Source organism: Lipotes vexillifer, unplaced genomic scaffold (genome assembly GCF_000442215.2).
Source record: "Lipotes vexillifer unplaced genomic scaffold, Lipotes_vexillifer_v1.1 scaffold478, whole genome shotgun sequence".
Taxonomy (NCBI): domain Eukaryota; kingdom Metazoa; phylum Chordata; class Mammalia; order Artiodactyla; family Lipotidae; genus Lipotes; species Lipotes vexillifer.
In genome coordinates this window covers 268570-285928 of record NW_006779682.1, presented here as the reverse complement: position 1 = coordinate 285928, position 17359 = coordinate 268570, and the positions used below count along the sequence as shown (strand labels likewise).

Below are 17359 nucleotides of genomic sequence, written 5' to 3'. Positions count from 1 at the left end.
GGGGGGGGGGGGGGGGGGTTCCGTTCTCCTTCCTGTCTTCTGGGAACGTCGGACTGATTTTAATCAGGGCACTTATATTCCACTTCTCAGCTCCCACGCCCATCGGAAGGGTCACCGTCTCCAATGTGACCAGCGCGGGCTTTCACGTGGCATGGGTGGCGGATCTTACCCTGCGCCCCACTTTCCAGCTCACCCTGATTTCTGCACGGACCCCCACTGTGCACCTGGAGAGCCGGAATGCAAGCTTGACACTGTCTGGCCTAGAGCCTGGTGTTTTGTACCTGGTGGAGATCGTGGCCAAAGCATGTGGAAAAGAAAGTGCCAGAGCCCACCTGAAAGTGAGGACAGGTAACAGGCTTCAGAATCGCTTTTGCCAGTGGTTCTTAAAGAAGGAGAAAAGGCATGAAAAGGATTTTTGGTGGGTTAAGGTTTAAAGTAGCTGCATGAACTTGTGGATGTTGGGATTCCGTTTTCCTCTCAGTGTAGGAGCGTCTGGCTCACTTAATACTCAGCTGGTGTTCAAAGGCCACACAGGAGGGGGCTTATTTCAGGGACAGGTGGTAGACAAAGAGGCTGCTTTGCAAAGCGCTCCAGACTCTGCAGAGGCTGCAGACGCTCGCTCATCTGGGTCCTCATGGGTACGTGGCAGGGAAATGGGTGCAGTGCTGGTCTATCCGTTTCCTGTGACCATCCTCGCTCCTTACAGACCTGGATTTGGCTTTCAGGAAGGATGATGATGGACAGATCTGTGAGTGCCCCCCTCCCCGCCCACTGAGCCTGGGGCCGCAGAGTACAAGGAGGGGAGTAGAATTGAGCAAGTGAAACGTAAGGTGGAGCTGATCCTTGTCGATAGTTATATATTCAGATAAAATTCCTCTTTTCTTGGGCTTCCCTGGTGGCGCAGTGGTTGAGAGTCCGCCTGCCGATGCAGCGAATGCGGGTTCGCGCCCCGGTCCGGGAAGATCGCACGTGCCGCGGAGCGGCTGGGCCCGTGAGCCATGGCCGCTGAGCCTGCGCGTCCGGAGCCTGTGCTCCGCAACGGGAGAGGCCACAGCAGTGAGAGGCCCGCGTACCAAAAAAAAAGAGAAAAATTCCTCTTTTCTCCTCATTAGCATTTGTCATCCACATATCTTCTTGAATGTCCAGCTTACCTGAACAGCCAAGGGCAGACCTGACGCTACAGATTAGTCCTCAAATCTTGGGCAACTAAGAGTTGATAACAGTGGTCTTCGAGATGGGGTGCACGTCCCTTGGGAGATGCCTAAGATGACCCATTGGGGAATGCCTAAGTCATAAACGTTTAGAACTTCATTTTATATGCTTGAAAATATGAATTAGCTGTGAACTGGGAAATTAGAGAGGAGATGTGGGTGAGGAAGGCAAGTGCAAGTTCACGGCAAGCTGGAGAAGTGGAGGTCGCTGCTGGCCGGACGGTCAGGCAGGGCAGCCCCGGAGGAGGGCTGGTGCTGCGCAGTCGTGTACATCTGCCATCTGGAGGTCTCACCCGTGCTTGGAGGGAGGAGTGTCCCGTGCGTCTGTGTGACCCCAGCCTGAGGTGGGTCCACCTCTGCTCTCACCTGTGCACCTTCGTGCTCCTGATGGCTTTTAGGTCAGGCCACACTCTCCAGTTGTTGCCATCCTCTCTGCAGGCAGGCAGGAGAGAGACGCAGGGGCTGAACTGGTTCCGTGGCCCCCGGAAGGGCCTCCCTCTGCGCCCAGCTTCTGTCCCATCGTCCTCTGGAGCTGGGGGCTGTGTCTGTGCGTACCAGGTGCTTGTTCCTTCTCTACAGAGTGCAAATCAGCCTCAGTTCGATGTTCTTCCTGGCCAACGTAAAAATACTATTATTAAGATAGAGATGATACTCTGCTACCTGATACCCCTGCAAACGTGTTTATTCTCCATCCTGCAGCGGCCCAGAAGCTCAGTGGAAAAGTCAGAATAGCAAACGTCAAGTATTTAGAATCCTTCCGCAACGCAAGCAGCAAGGAGTACCAGGCCTTCCTAGAGCTATTCTTTAGGATGGTAAGTTGGTGGAAGCGGTCCTTATTTTCTCTTGGGATGTGAAGGAGGGAGGTGGTAGCATCCTAGTGGCAGCCAAACGGGACCCAGACCTGAAGGTGCCATAGACTTCTCGTTTCTGAAGGAAGCTGGGACTTCCAGCTCTGGTGTGGTGCCTTTGTGTCCTGGATCTGCCATTAAACAGACACATCAGCAGGTGGGAGACACACCTTTTCCTCTGCTGCATCCTTACTTCACATTGTTTCCTGTTCAGTAAAACTTCTTTATTGATGCGGGACCCCGTAGAGCAGAAAGCCTCCCCCGGCCTTAAAAAGAAAAAAATTTAAAAATTGAGATCTATTTCACATAATGTAAAACTCTCGCTTTTAAAGTGCACGATTCAGTGGTTTAGACTGTATTTGCAGAATTGTGCAACCGTCACCACCAGCTAATTCCAGAAAGTTTTCATCCTCTCAGAAAGAAACCCATTAGCTCATCATCTGCCCTCCTCTCTGCCCCTGGAACCAGATACGTGCTTTCTGTCTCTATGGATTTGCCTGTTTTAGGTATTTCATAGAAATGGCATCATACAATATGTGATTTCTGTGTCTGGCTTACTTCACTGAGTATAATGTCTTCAAGGTTCATCCATGTTGTACCAACATCAGAACTTCATTCCTTTTTATGGCTGGATAGTATTCCACTGTATGGACAGACCACATTCTCTTTATCCATGATCCATTGATGAACATTTGGGTTACTTCCACTTTTGGGCTATTGTGAATAATGCCACTATGATCCGACCTTAAAAATTTTCTTTTTCCTACTCTTCCTTGCGGTGCCCTCCGCCAACCCACTGGCGTTCTTTGGGATGGTTTATTGTTACGATTTAGTTAGAGGAGCAAAATCTCAGTATTCTTTTTGCTGGTGGTTAGATTACCCTTTGATGAATAGAGAACGCACTTGTCATGATCTTGTTTGCATAGAGGACGTCTCATACAGTTTAGCTTTTCCTTGTTCTGGGGGTTTAAGACATAGACTAGAGAGAGCTCGGCAGCGCCACCTATTGGTGGAGTCATAACACGGTGGCGCCTTAGCACTGCGGGTGGCCGCGCTGTTTCGTGATTCCGTTCAATCCCATCAGCGTTCCCGATAAAAGTCATGCTGCCTCCAGGAACTGTCATACTGGGAATCCTCTGGATCTGGGATCCTGCTTGATTTATTCTGAGGATCTGAGGTCCTGCTTTATTTATTCTGAGGTCCCCAGCTTCTGGCCTAGTGTGTGGATTCAAGAGCTGTTGATGGTTTGATTTATATGTATATCAAATCTTCCTTAGGTTAAATGATAATTACACATCACATTAAACAACAATCACTGAAATCAGTTCACATAGCTCTGGTGGTCACATGAGGCAGCTTCACTGCTACCCCAAGTTCCTTGATTAATCTCTCCTTTTTAAAACTTTTCATCTTTTGCCTATTTAGGGGGACAGTTTTTGTCTGTCTAGAGTTTCAGGATAGCAAATAATTATGCAACTTAACACCTACGTAGGACATTAGGACACATTTTGGGAGGTTGTGGGTTAATGTGCCACTTTGTTCTTTGTCAGTTCCTAGCAAGGGGCCTGGAACTTCTCTTTGAGACTGGCTTGAGATGCAGATAAAAGTGATTTTAATCCAAGACTCTGGCAGACCCCTCTCTGGAAATCCCAGAGAGAAAGAGAGACAGAGAGAGAGAAGACCAACTCTTCCAATGATAAAGGTGGCAGCCATGTGACTGCAGGTGGCTCTGGGGTCTCCTGGGCATCTGCACCCTCTGATGGGTGACAACAGACTTGTTCACACTGGCTGTCCCAAGGCTGGGAATCCATGAGCCTGTGCCTTGAACCTCATGCAGTTCAGATGCAGACCAGGTTTTCTCTGTGAGGGCAAACCATGGAGGTGGGCTCTTCCATAGCACATTTGCATTATACGCACAACTTAAAGCTCATTACAAGATTGGATACCTTTCTGGGCATTTTGGCCATGATGGGCTAGAATGGAATAATATGGTGTGTGAGGTAGGATTCTGTCCAGATTGATGGAATAATGAACAAGGCTTTTAGAGGCAGGAACTACCTGTCTCACTAGGATGCCCACGGGGAAGCACTTTTTGGAAAGGCAGCAGGAAGAAAGGAAGGGGAAATGTTCTGCAGTATGCGGGCCACAAGCACTGTCCCGGGAAAAGTGGAGTCGGAGAGGTGGTGTCCCTCCCTAGGACCACTTGCTTAGCCCTGTCCTCCGGGGCTCTGAGCTAAGAGCAACAGATCCTAAATGCCGCTGTGAGCCCCCTACCAAGTTACAAGCCCCGTAGGGTGGGGCTTTGGCACTTAGCCCCATGTTGACCGGCTGGCTCTGGCTGGGGGACAGGGCTCCGTGTCTCAGACCCCACCGGCATTCGTGCTGGGCCTGGGGACTCTGCAGAACTCACCTGTGGCCTTGACATCGTTCCCAAGGCCAGCGCTGCTGCTGGCCGCAATCCCCAGAGGAGCCACCTTAGGACGAGGACCCTGTTTCCTCTCTCCACACGCGGTTCTTCTCACCAGACCTGTTTCTCTAAAGGTGCGGAATTCCTTGCCAGCCTCCATGCTTCAGCACCTGGACACAGGTGGGGTGCAGGTGGAAGTGACCCGCATCTCCAGCGGCAGCGTTGTGGTGGAGTTCAACTTGCTGGTCATCGCAGACGTGGATGTCCGGGAGGTGTCTGCCACGTTCCTGGCCGCCTTTCAGAATGCCTCTCTGCTGGAGGTGGTCGGAGGTGACCCCTTCATAGTGGGTAGGCAGAGGCTGGACCCCGAAGGAGGCTCGCTCTGCAAGGGAGAGGCAGTGAAATCCTAGCCACTGGCTTTGTTTCTGAAAGATGCACCTCCTCTTGACGGCTTCCCTGCATTAGATGAAAATGCGAAACAGATAGGACCCTCATCTCTCTTATTGCTCCTATGTTTTGTTTTTTTTTGTTTGTTTGTTTTGCGGTATGCGGGCCTCTCACTGTTGTGGTCTCTCCCGTTGCGGAGCACAGGCTCCGGAGGCGCAGGCCCAGCGGCCATGGCTCATGGGCTCAGCCGCTCCGCGGCACGTGGGATCCTCCCGGACTGAGCCACGAAGCCGTGTCCCCTGCATCGGCAGGCGGACTCCCAACCACTGCGCCACCAGGGAAGCCCATTTTTTTTTTTTTAAAAAAAGGTTTAAGGGTTGAAAAATCTTCTGGTGAACCTGCAACGATTGCCGGGGATGCTGCATCCTTTCTGCAGGCTGCATCCTGCCCCTCCCTCCTTTGCTGCTCTTTTGTGGGCTGAGGGCAGACAGGTCCCTCTCTGCTGGCAGACTTCCTCCCAAGCACAGTTTCCAAGGAAACTGTGGAAAATCCTAGGAAAAATAATTGAAAAGAAAAGCAGGGAGAAAAGGCAATTTAGAGTCTCTTCTCATATTGTATTAGTCAGCTGGAGTTGTAACAAAATACCACGGATGGAAACAACGGACATTTATTTTCTCACAGTTCTAGAGGCTGGGAGTCCAGAGATCAAGGTGCTGGCTGATTTTGGTGAGGGCCCGCTCCTGACGTGTAGGCGGCCACCCTCCTGCTGTGTCCTCACGTGGCCTTTCCTCTGTGTGTGTAGAGGGGGAGCGCTCTGCTGTCTCTTTTTATAAGGACATCAGTCCTGTCGGATCAGGGCCCCTCCCTAACAGCCTCAGTTAACCTTAATTATCTCCTGAAGGGCCCACCTGCAAATGCAGTCACACTTGGGGTCAAGGCCTCAACACACAGATTTTGAGGACACACAGTTCAGACCCTAGCACATAGCATGCCTGAGAAGAAACGATAAAAGACTTATAGTTATATGTATGGATAAAATCAAAGACAATATAGATGAATATTTTTCTGATCTTTGGAATGAGAAGGGTTAAGCCTGCAGAGGAAAAGCCTGGACTATCTGACTCTATAAAAAGTTAAAGCTCTCACTTCAAACAAAACAATCACCATTGTAAAGCAAGCAGTGAACCAAAAAGTAATTTCAACAATCTGATGAAGAATTATATCCTAAATAAAGAGCGATCACACACTTTGGTAATAAAATACTAAGAACCCAATAGACACAGGCACAAAAGACCCAAATAGACCATATGTGAAAGATGACTCCCACGCGACTAACAAAGATGGAAGAATCAAAGGCATTCCCATTACAATGAGTTACTCTTTTTTGCCCATCTACAAGGAATTTTTTTTTTTTTTTAAAGATAATCCTGATACTGAAGCAGCCCCTGCACACAGCGCTGGGAGAATAGGATTTGCTCACACTTCCTGGTATTTGTCAAGAGCTTTAAAATTGTTTTATCCACTTTGTTTTTTTTTTTTTTTACTTTGTATTTTTAAAAAATTTTTAGTGGAGTACAGTTGATGTACAATGTTGCGTTAGTTTCTGCTGTACAGCAAAGTGAATCAGTTATACACATACATATATCCACTCTTTTTTAGATTCTTTTCCCATATAGGTCATTACAGAGTATTGAGTAGAGTTCCCTGCGCTATGCAGTAGGTCCTTATTGGTTACCTATTTTATATCTAGTAGTGTGTATATGTCAATCCCAATCTCCCAATTCATCCCTTCCTTACCTCCTGGGAAACCATAAGTTTGTTTTTTACATCTGTGACTCTATTTCTGTTTTGTAAATAAGTTCACTTGTACCAATTTTTTAGATTCCACTGATAAGCTATATCATATATTTGTCTTTCTTCCTTAATGTTTTATCCTGCTTATTGCATGTAGCCCATGTATCATAGCACATATAGGACTCCATCCTAAGGAAACAGAACTCAGTGTGGACTATAGTTTACATGCCAAGATATTCATCTCAGTGCTACTTTAAAAGCAGAAGATTGGAAATAACCCACAGTCCCGTAATAGGGAAGATAGTAAGTCAATTTTGGTAATCCATGCCATGGACTGTCAGGCAATTATTAAAAATGAGGTTTGCTGAGATAGAAAATATTCCTGACCCAAGGAAATGGGATGGAAGCTGGACTCACATTTGTGTATAAAACGTGATCTTAGCTGCATTGCAGTCTGCCTTTCAAAAGGCTGGAAAGGAATACACCAACATGCAAACACTTACATCTGGGAGGTGGCCTCACGGGGGCATTTTATTTTCTTTGCTAAGCTGTCCTGGTTTTTATCCATTTTCTGCAGTAAAGCCACATTATGGTTCATAAGGTAAGTAACTGAGCTTAGAGATGAAAGCAAGTGTGTGCCGGGGTCCCTCTGCCTGATACCAGGGTCCAGGTGGGGCCCATTGGTCTCCTGGTCTCCAGGCAGCTGAGGGGATGCTGAGCTGCCTGCACCCTCCCCCCCTCCCATCCGCCCCCATCATCCTCCTTCCAGAACAGCCCCTGCAGACTTCCTGCCACCCGCCTCCCACCCCTATCCCCGGCAGAAAATCAGGGTACCACCCTGTCTTCCGAACCCTGCAGAACTGGCCATCTTTGCTATCATTTGATAATTTTAACCTCGGTTCCCGAGACGCAGGCTGCCTATAAACAGTGAGCAGAGCCGCGATGCCCAAGCCTCCTGTGAGGGTTTCCTGTCTTGTTTCCTAAACGCTGCAGATTACGATGAGTGCGACAGCGGGGAGGACGACTGCGCCCCGGGCTCCTCCTGCCGCAACAGCCTGGGGTCCTTCACCTGCAGCTGTGAGGGAGGCACCCCCGACCTCCCCGTGGAATATTCTGGAAGACCCTGCGAAGGTAATAGTCTCAGGATCCCTTGTCTGGAATACGCTCAGATAGTCTGTTCTTTGAAGGACATTCGTCCCCAAAGTGCATCTTTTCTAAACGAGATTGGCATATTTTTATGTCTTGGGCAAATTTCCGTGTGTGCGCGCACATGCAAGCACGCATGCGTGCGCACGTGCATGTGTGTACACATGTGTGCAATGCACACGTGCACAGTGCATGTGTGCACACACGTGCAGTGCATATGTGCCCACATGCATGTGTGTGCACATGTGCAATGCCTATGTGCACCATGCATGTGTGTGCACCGTGCATGTGTGTGCACATGTGTGTACACATGTGCACATGCCTGTGCCGCCCCATCCTTCCACATCCCTCCAGCCTTCTGGGTGGTGCCTCATCTCCAAGTGCTTCTTCTGATGCCCTTGATGAGAAAATATACACATCAACTCAGGTGTGTCCTCTCAGATGCTAAAAGATGATCTTGCAAAACATACAGTGTGTGTGACAAATGACACATGACATGGAAGCGTTTCTACTCAGACCCACTGTCCACGCAGCACTTTTCCCATTAAATGGGGTCTTTGTGGATTCACAAAGGCCCCTGCCATCCAGGGATCTGCGGTCAAGTAGAGGACACATGTTTATAGGAGTGAACACAGTGTCTGAAGGAATATGGAATATGCTCTACTTGAGGCAGAAGCAGGAGGCCCCGAGGAGACTAAGTTGTTTCAGTCCCGTGAGTGTGGTCAGGGAAGGCTTCCTGGAAGAGGTGTCTTCGAGCTAGTTTTAAAGGATGGCTCAGACGGCACCAGCAGAGGCGGCTGCGGTGGGGCAGGGTGTGGTGGGTGGGTGCAACAGTAAGGACAGAGCTGTTGAAGGCAAGCATGGTCCAGGCACGCAGCATGGGCTGGCTGCAGCGTGGTGCCTACAGGAGATGGGTGGGAGAGAGGGGGAGTACCCCGCCCAGCGAGGCCGGGTGAGGCCAGTCGAGAAGGCTGTGAACGCCATGAGCAGGGGTTTGGACTGCATCCTGGGGCCGGGGAGCCAGGTGAGCAGCACCTTGCGATGAGAGGGCAGGTGCCGGGGCGGCAGGCAGCAGAGCCGGGCCCTAGGGGAGGCTCAGGGAGGGCTGAGGCGTGTCCTGGGTCTGCCCTCCGAGGACGGTGGATGCTCTTACAGAGCCTCGTGTTCTTCTAGAGGTTGAAACCCAGCGTGCTTTAGGGAAGCAGGAAGCTGGAGTAGGAACAAGGGACGCAAGGATCCAGAGAGTGAACTTCATTAGCCCACTTTAGAGATAAGACTAAGGGGCCCCCAAGGGTGATGGCTGATCCTAAGCCCATGGGTTCAGCACACGCCCAATGTCAGCCTGGGAGAGTCTGGGAGGGCAGAGGACCCCTCAGTTCCCCAGCCACAGGGGCCACGGTGAACCAGGGCAGGCCCAGCTGCCTGGGCTGGCAGGAACGTGCAACACGCATGTGTGTGGCTCTGCTGGCACTTGTGACCCTGGGGTGCGCTGCTGCAGGGTGCGGAGTGGTCCGTCTGCTGTCTGCCCCTTGACCCGTCCCCGCCCTGTACCACGTCACTGGCCAGGCTCACATGGCTGTCCCGAAGCACAGACCCACCCTATGCCTTTGTCTCCTCGTGTCTTGCAGGCGACTCTCCTGGCAACACACCCCAGGCCACCGGCCCAGAGCAGCCCCCTACCCCAGCAGGACCTAGGGCTGCCTCTGTGCAGGGTGCCCACCCAGACCCCCAGGGCCTGTCCCCGCGGCTGAACCTGACCGGGGCCGTCAGGGTGCTCTGTGAGATTGAGAAGGTAGCCATCGCCATCCAGAAGCGCTTCCTGCAGCAGGAGTCCATCCCTGAATCCTCCCTGTACCTGGGCCACCCGTCCTGCAATGTCAGCGACCACAACAGCACGCACGTGATCCTGGTGGCCGCGTGGGGCGAGTGTGGAACCGTCATGCAGAGTGTGAGGCTGGGCTCAGACCCACCATGGGGCGCGGGGACGGGGCTCCGGGAGTCTGGATCTCGATCCGGGGAGGGTCCATGTGTGGCCTGGGGGGCCGGGAAGACCCTGCACCCCAAGGCCTCTAAGTGCAGGAGGACCCAGCCAAGGGTTAGAATAGGACCGAGCTCTCACCAGGGACCAGGCTGCACCCTGATGCAGGGATTCTGGTGGAAAGTCAGGGTTTACAAAGGCCTCCTAGTGATTTTGATGCACAGGTGGGATGGAGAGCCAGTGGGGCAGAAGAAAGGGCAGGAAAGCCGGGAGCCTGTGCATGAACGTGTGTGCCTGTGTACACGTGTGCACGCATATGAGAACATGTTCGTGTGCATGTGCATAGGTGAGTAAGCGTGTGTGTGCACACGTGCATGTGTATAAGAACGTGTCCATGTGCATGTATGTCGGCAAGCGTGTGTGTGTGTGTGTGTGTGTGTGTGCGAGTGTGTTTGTGAAGGATGTGTGAATGGTTGTGTGTGCCCATGCATTGGTGGGGATGCCTCCCCAGCGTGCTGGGGTGACTCTGGGCTGGGGGTCCTGGGCCCATGTCAGCATCTCTGGTTTGCAGCATCCATCACATGGTGGGCTGATGACTCCAGGTCCTGCGTCTTCAAATGCTGCCTCTAGGCCACAGTGACACTCCTGCACCCCTCACCCCTCATCCTTCCCGCTCCCCACGCTTGGCCACTGCTTTCAAGGCCACGCCAGGCAGATGGGCAGCACCTTCCATGGGTTCAGCCAGTGCTGGGCACGGGGGAAGCGGAAACAGCATCGGGCGGTGTTGTCCCTGGAGAGATGTGAGGTCCTGGCACAGGAGGTGCCATCACCCAGTAGAGCAGGGTGGGGCTGGGTTTCCTGGGCCTGGGGGGTGGGGGGAGGGGCCTTCTGGAAGGAGGCTGAAGTGGTCCCAAGGGGTGTACGGGGGGTGGACCACGACCCCAGGGGGCAAGTGCAGATAGCTGGATGAGGGAGGCCAGAAATGGGGGAGGATTTACAAGGTGGAGGGTGTCTGAGTGGCTCTGGGCCCTGGGTGGGACGGCGGCCTGAAGGGGAAGGGTCTCCTGTGGGAGGTGGGCTGGGGGAGGGTCTCAGCAGGGGCCCGACCATGGCACTGTGGGGAAGGTGGTCCTCATGGATGCTATGCTGCTGGGCTGGGCGGGGCCGGGGCTGAGGGTCTTCGGCTTTGCTTCCTAGCACAGGGGTGGAGAGGGAACAGGGCCTTGAGGACCCCAAGGACCTGCTGGCTGGGTGTCTAGCCCCCTCATCACCCCCAGGCCAGGTGTTGTCATCCACGTTTAACCAGTGGGACCTGGAGGCTCACCAAGGTCTATGGGGCCGGGGGTCAAGGTCAAGGTCTCCTGGCCTCAGAGAACCGGCCCTGAGGCCTCTGCAACTCTGCCTCTCCAGGGACCTCGATGGCACGGGGTGGGCAAGGGACCCTCACCCTCAGAGGCTCTGTTTGGAGCCCTGGGTGAGCTCCCTCATGGAGCAGGTGAGCCCAGGCACTGGATGGGCTAGGCTTGCTGATGACCCCAGGTCAAGGGCACAGGGAGGCGACATCGTAGGCTGAAAGGCTCAGAGCTGGCGTGGGCTTCAGTAGGAAGGGCCCTGGGGAGGGGAGGCAGGGAGACACAGTGGGAGACTTCTCGCAGAAGAGACCTGGGGAGGGCAGGCAGGGGACACGGGGCACAGGGGCAAAGGCAGCTCCAAGGTACCAGCCTGCCTGGAGGCCAGACCCAGGGCGAGGGCTGGCCAGGCAGCTGGAAGACCACGTGCACCTGTGGGCCCGGCTGGCCGCCCTCAGGCGTTATTCCACCTTCCCCTTGATGGGAGTGGGGTGGCCCTCAGACCCACACACAGGGCCACTGGGTTGACGGACCAACTGGGATGTTTCCAGTGACCACAGCCTTCGTCGGTCCCCCTCCAACCCCTCCAGCCAGAACAGCTGGGAAATAACCAGGGTTTGGCTTCTCTTTCTTAAAGATTCCTAAGACTCTCACCTGGAGGTGGGCGCACGGAGAGGCGGCGAGCAGCCACGGTTGGGGGTGCGGAGTGCGGGGGGCCGCAGCTTCTGGGCGACTTCAGTTCGGAGCCAGAGTTTGCACACAAGCTGGCGGGGGGCGGGCGCAGGTGTGGGCCGAGCTGCCGCTGTGGTTCTCAGGTCCACGTTGGTGCAGCACCTACAGACCTCAAGTGAAAGATGCTAGAAAATAAGACACTCTCGCCCGCAGTGCTCAGGTGCGATGGGCTGGCCAGGCTGCCCTCGGGGGAGTCAGCACCTCCTACACTGAGGCACAGACACAAGGCTGCGGGCATCGGCTTCCACTTGCTTGCTTTTCCGAGCTAGACAAACACCTGGTTTAGCAATTAAATTCAGTAAAATTCAGGGTCCTTTTAGAGCAGAGGGAAATTCATCTCTTACGCATCATCCAGGCCCTGGAAACCACAGGAGCTGTTCTGTGTATTGAAATTTGTCAAAAACTAAGATTCCCCCTGGAGACTTACTTATACAAATACAACAGATTATGTACGGTCAGCAGGTTCTTCCTCCTTTTTGGGGGGAAGGGGGTTAAATTTTATTGACCTCCTTGTTTTTTAAAAAAGTTAAATTTAAGGTTTCATCTCTCAGTTTAATGTACTATATACATCAAACTATGTTTCATACTATCTATGTTTACGTTAAATTTAAGGCCTCACCTCTCAGTTTGATATACCATATTCAGATGGTTTAGAGTATGACTAGGAAGAGAGAAATTAGCCCGTGCCCCAAAGAGTCACAAAGTGCAGAATCATCTTCATAAATACGCGTAAAATTCTCGTGAAGATAGCAGGGGACCGTCCACGTTTTCTGAGGCATTTTTCAAAGTGAGTCAAGGCACATAATGTCCACCACTGTGAGGACACATGTTCTAAACTTGGTGCCTCTAATACAGCCCATCCGAGATGTGGCTTCATGGCTATTGTAAAACTAAATGTGCTGAATGAGGGTCTGCTTCTGAGCTAAAGAAACCACAGGACCTGTAAACATCATGCAGATAATTAAAAATATGAGCTATGAACACAAGCACTTTATTTTAAAAAGCAAACAAAGAAGATAGCATCAATTCAAAAGTGTTTAAATGTTACCATTTTGGATCGTTCAGTTAAGAACCTATACACCTTTGTTCCCAGAAGCTAATGCATCAGGAGTCTCTACCAAGGAAAATGAATTCTAAAACTTATTATGACTGCCAATCATTCTAATTTCAGCATTTGTATAAAAACTTAGAGAGACTAATAATATCCAAAAGCTAAAGATTCTTTTTTAAAAAGTTTTTATTCCAGTTTTATTGAGATGTAATTGACATAGACTGTATAAGTTTCAGATATACAGCATGACGATTTGACTTAATACATCATGAAATGATTATTACAGTTTAAATGAACATCTGTCATCTCATATAGATACAAAATTAAAGAAATAGAAAAAAATATTTTCCTTGGGGTAAGAGCTCTGAGGATTTACCCGCTTCACCACTTTCATATATAAAGTACAGCAGTACTAATTACATTTATCATGTTGTACACGACATCACTAGGACTTCTTTATCTTGTAACTGGAAGTTTGTACCTTTTGACCACCTTCATCCAGTTCCCCCTCCCTCACTCCCTCCTCTGGTGACCACAAATCTGACCTCTTTTTCTGTGGGTTTGTTTGTTTGTTTCTGAAGTATAATTGACCTGCAACACTGTGTTAGTTCCTGTTACACAATATAGTGATTCATGTTTCTATGCATTTCAAACTGATCACCACGGTAAGTCTAGCTCCGATATATCACCATACAAAGATATTACACGATTATTGACTATATTCCCCACACTGTACATTTCATGCCCATGACTCATTTATTTTGTAACTAGAAGTTTTTACCTCTTAATCTCCCTCACCTATTTCTCTCATCCTCCCCCCCTTCCCTCTGGCAGCCACCTGTTCTCTGTATCTATAACTGTTTCAGTTTTGTTATGTTTGTTCATTTGTTTTTTTTTTTTTTTTTAGATTCCACATATAAGGGGTAACATACAGTATTTGTCTTTTTCTGTCTGACTTATTTCACTTAGCATAATACCCTCTAGGTCCATCCATGTTGCTACAAATGGCAAGATTTCATTCTTTTATATGGCTGAGTAGTATTCCATTATATATATATGTATGTATAAATATGTATATATTTCAGATCCTTTGCCCATTTTTTAATTGGGTTGTTTGTTTTTTGATGTTGAGTTATATGTGTTCTTTGTATGTTTTGGATATTAATCCCTTATCAGATATATTATTTGCAAATATCTTCTCCCATTCAGTAGGTGGCCTTTTTTGTTTTGTTGATAGTTTCCTTCATTGTGCAAGTTTTAGTTTATGTAGTACCATTTGTTTATTTTTGCTTTTGTTTCCCTTGCCTGAGGAGACCTATCAAAAAAATATTACTAAGACTGATGTCAAAGAGCATACTGCCTATGTTTTCTTCTAGAAGTTTTATTGTTTCAGGTCTTACATTTAAGTCTGTAATCCATTTTGAATTTATTTTTGTGCATGGTGTGAGTGAGAAGTCCAGTTTGATTCTTTTGCAGGTAGCTGTCCAGTTTTCCCAACACCATTAATTGGAGAAGCTGACTTTTCCCTATTGTATATTTTTGCCTCCTTTCTTGTAGATTAATTGTCCATATAAGTGTAGGTTGATTCCTGGGCTCTCTGTTCTGTTCCATTGATCTGTGTCTGTTTTGTGCCAGTACCATGCTATTTTGATTACTGTAGCTCTGTAGTATAGTCTAAAGCCAGGAAGTGTGATACTTCCAGCTTTGTTCTTCTTTCTAAAGATTTTTTTGTCTATTTGGGGTCTTTCGTGTTTCCATACCAATTTTAGAATTTTTTTGTTCTAGTTCTGTGGAAAATGCCATTGGTATTTTGACAAGGATTGCACTGAATCTGTAGATTGCCCTGGGTGGCATGGTCATTTTAACAATCTTAATTCTTCCAATCCATTAATACAGTATATCTGTCCACCTATTTGTGTTGTCTTCAGTTTCTTTCATCAGTGTCTTACAGTTTTCTGAGTACAAGTCTTTTTACCTCCTTAGTTAGAGTTATTCCTAGGTATTTTATTTTTTTGATGTGATTGTAAATGAGGTTCTTTTCTCTTTCTGATAGTTTGTTGTTAGTGTACAGAAATGCAACAGATTTCTATATATTAGTTTTGTTTCTGCAACTTTACCAAATTCATTGATGAGTTTTTTTGGTGGTGTCTTTAGGATTTTTTATGTATGGTATCATGTTATCTTCAAACAGTGACAGTTTTTTTGTTTGTTTGTTTTAACGAGAGCCCTGGGTCACACAGCTGTCTTCTTGCTATAACCTCACATGGCAGAAGGGATAAGGGAGTTCTCTGGGGTCTCTTTTGTAAGGGCACTAATCACCCCCAAAGGCCCTACCTCCGAATACTATCACACTGGGGATTAGGTTTCAACAGACAGGTTTTATGGGGACACAAACATTGGGTCAACCCAGCAGGAAGCTTGCAGGACAAAACAGCCATTCCTTTATATGTCCTCATCCTTTTAGCCCTGAAGCAGCCTGCCCTGGGAAGGGCATGATCTCAGGTGAGGCTGACCCTGAAGAAGCTGACAGTTGGAGACCCTCTTCTGAGTGCACAGCTCACAGCTGGGCAGCAAGTCTTTCCTTGAAGAGGGATCTGAATGGGACATCTCTGTGTCTACCAGAGTCTACCTCTTGAACAGTGACAGTTTTACTTCTTTCTTTCCAATTTGGATTCCTTTTACTTCTTTTTCTTTCCTGATTGCCGTGGCTGGGACTTCCAATACTATGTTGAATAAAAGTGGTGACAGTGAGCATCCTTGTCTTATTCCTGACCTTAGAAGAAATGCTTTTAGCTTTTCACCATTGAGTATGATGTTCAAGAGCCATAGACTCTTTGATGTAAACAACTTTATCAGTTTGTCCAGGTCTGTTTAGTATGCACACAAGGAAAATGCACTTGTCCTATAATTTCTTAAAAAACAGCAAGTAAGGAGTAGATGCAGTAGCTGTAGAAAGAAAGAGAATCAAAAAGTCCTTCTGTTCAGGGACTTTCAGATCATTGGAGAGCAGACAATTCCCTTCCTGCTCCTCCAGGCTTTGCCCTACAGACGATGTTTTGTTCTCAGACCCACTCATGTCAAGGCTTATTTGGCCATTAGATTTCTCGTCTGTCAGATGCACAGGTTCCATTAGCATTGTTAGTGTCAAAATTTCTATTTTCAGCAAACGCTCTACTGGCAACCTTATCGGGATTAGACCCTTTGTCATATAGCTCATACTCTGCTTTGCTCTTTCATCCTCCAAGAAGTCCAATAACTTCTATTTTACTTGGCTGTGTATTTCTACAAACTCTAATCCACACTTCTTTACTGGCATAATTTTCAACCATGCCTCTTGTTTCCTCTTCATTCGATGGCTCTGATTTACCTATTTCACACAAAATTCCCCTTGTCTAGTTCTAAACTGTTAAGGCCAGCGACTTTAACAGAAGCAGGGCAATGCCCACTACCAGTCGTTATGCATAGTAAGCATTACAACCGCAGGTCATCTAGGCTGTCCTTGACTGGCCCTTCGCTCTGTTCGTCTAGTGACACTTTTGGAGATGTCAGTAAGGGGTGTTGATCTTGCAGAGGCCACCACCAGGACAGTTAAACTCCAAGCCACTAGCAAGTAAAGCACTTCAAATGGGTAGTTACAACTTCAGGCCATTTTGTCAAACAAAGTGTTTAGCTTCAGTATAATGGTGGCAATTTTCACAGACATTTTAATCTCTTCCTACAATGCTCTCCACTGAATCAAATGATGAAATTGCCCATCCCAGGGTCTTCATCACTATTTTTGGCTCTGGAGAAATTTTGGAGTTCTCTTTGATGTTGGCAAGCCCATCTCCTTGTACTGGTATAAAACTGCCTGAAAATCTTCTCTTTTTCCTGATAAACGTTCACATTCTGAGTATCCAGTCTCTAATACCAGCTGACCCTGGCACCATTTCTCTAGCATGAAACTGATTAGCTCTGCACTTTTTTTTTAATGGCCTTAACCTCATTAACGCTAACGGGCATCACAATTCTCCCTGGAGACTTGTGTCCACAGGCATGAGCTGTGTTGTCATTTCACACCCCTGAGTCCTCTTCTAGACCACATTCATTGTCTTTACCCTCTGGACCCTTGGTTCTGTGTTAGTGTCCCTAGAATTAGAAAGAATGCAGTTTGATGAGTCGCAGACTTTAACCGATTTATTTTAACTCGAATTCTTTGGTGAGGGCTTGCTCTCTAATCTTCAGAAGTGTACTTGGGGATTATTTGGGGAAGACTCTAATCTATTGTTTGGGGTATCGTCTGATCTAGTTTGTCTCTGGTTCTCTTTTTTTTTTTTTTTTTTTTTTTGCGGTACGCAGGCCTTTCACTGTTGTGGCCTCTCCCGTTGCGAGGCACAGGCTCCGGACACGCAGGCTCAGCGGCCATGGCTCACGGGCCCAGCCGCTCCGTGGCATGTGGGATCTTCCCGGACTGGGG

At 48.8% G+C, this 17359-nt stretch overlaps 1 protein-coding gene and 1 pseudogene across 1 annotated transcript in view; one reads left to right on the top strand and one right to left on the bottom strand.

Moving 5' to 3' along the window:
* Positions 1–17359, top strand: part of UMODL1 (uromodulin like 1) — a 63156-nt gene that overhangs the window by 36413 nt on the left and 9384 nt on the right. Inside the window, exons 13-17 of the mRNA XM_007452871.1 lie at positions 91–348; positions 1911–2023; positions 4601–4814; positions 7641–7778; positions 9422–9741. Coding sequence (XP_007452933.1) covers positions 91–348; positions 1911–2023; positions 4601–4814; positions 7641–7778; positions 9422–9741 — 1043 coding nt within the window. The remainder of the gene's footprint in view (positions 1–90; positions 349–1910; positions 2024–4600; positions 4815–7640; positions 7779–9421; positions 9742–17359) is intronic.
* LOC103085877 (ubiquitin carboxyl-terminal hydrolase 1 pseudogene) overlaps positions 15806–17359 on the bottom strand; it is a 2297-nt pseudogene continuing 743 nt past the window's right edge.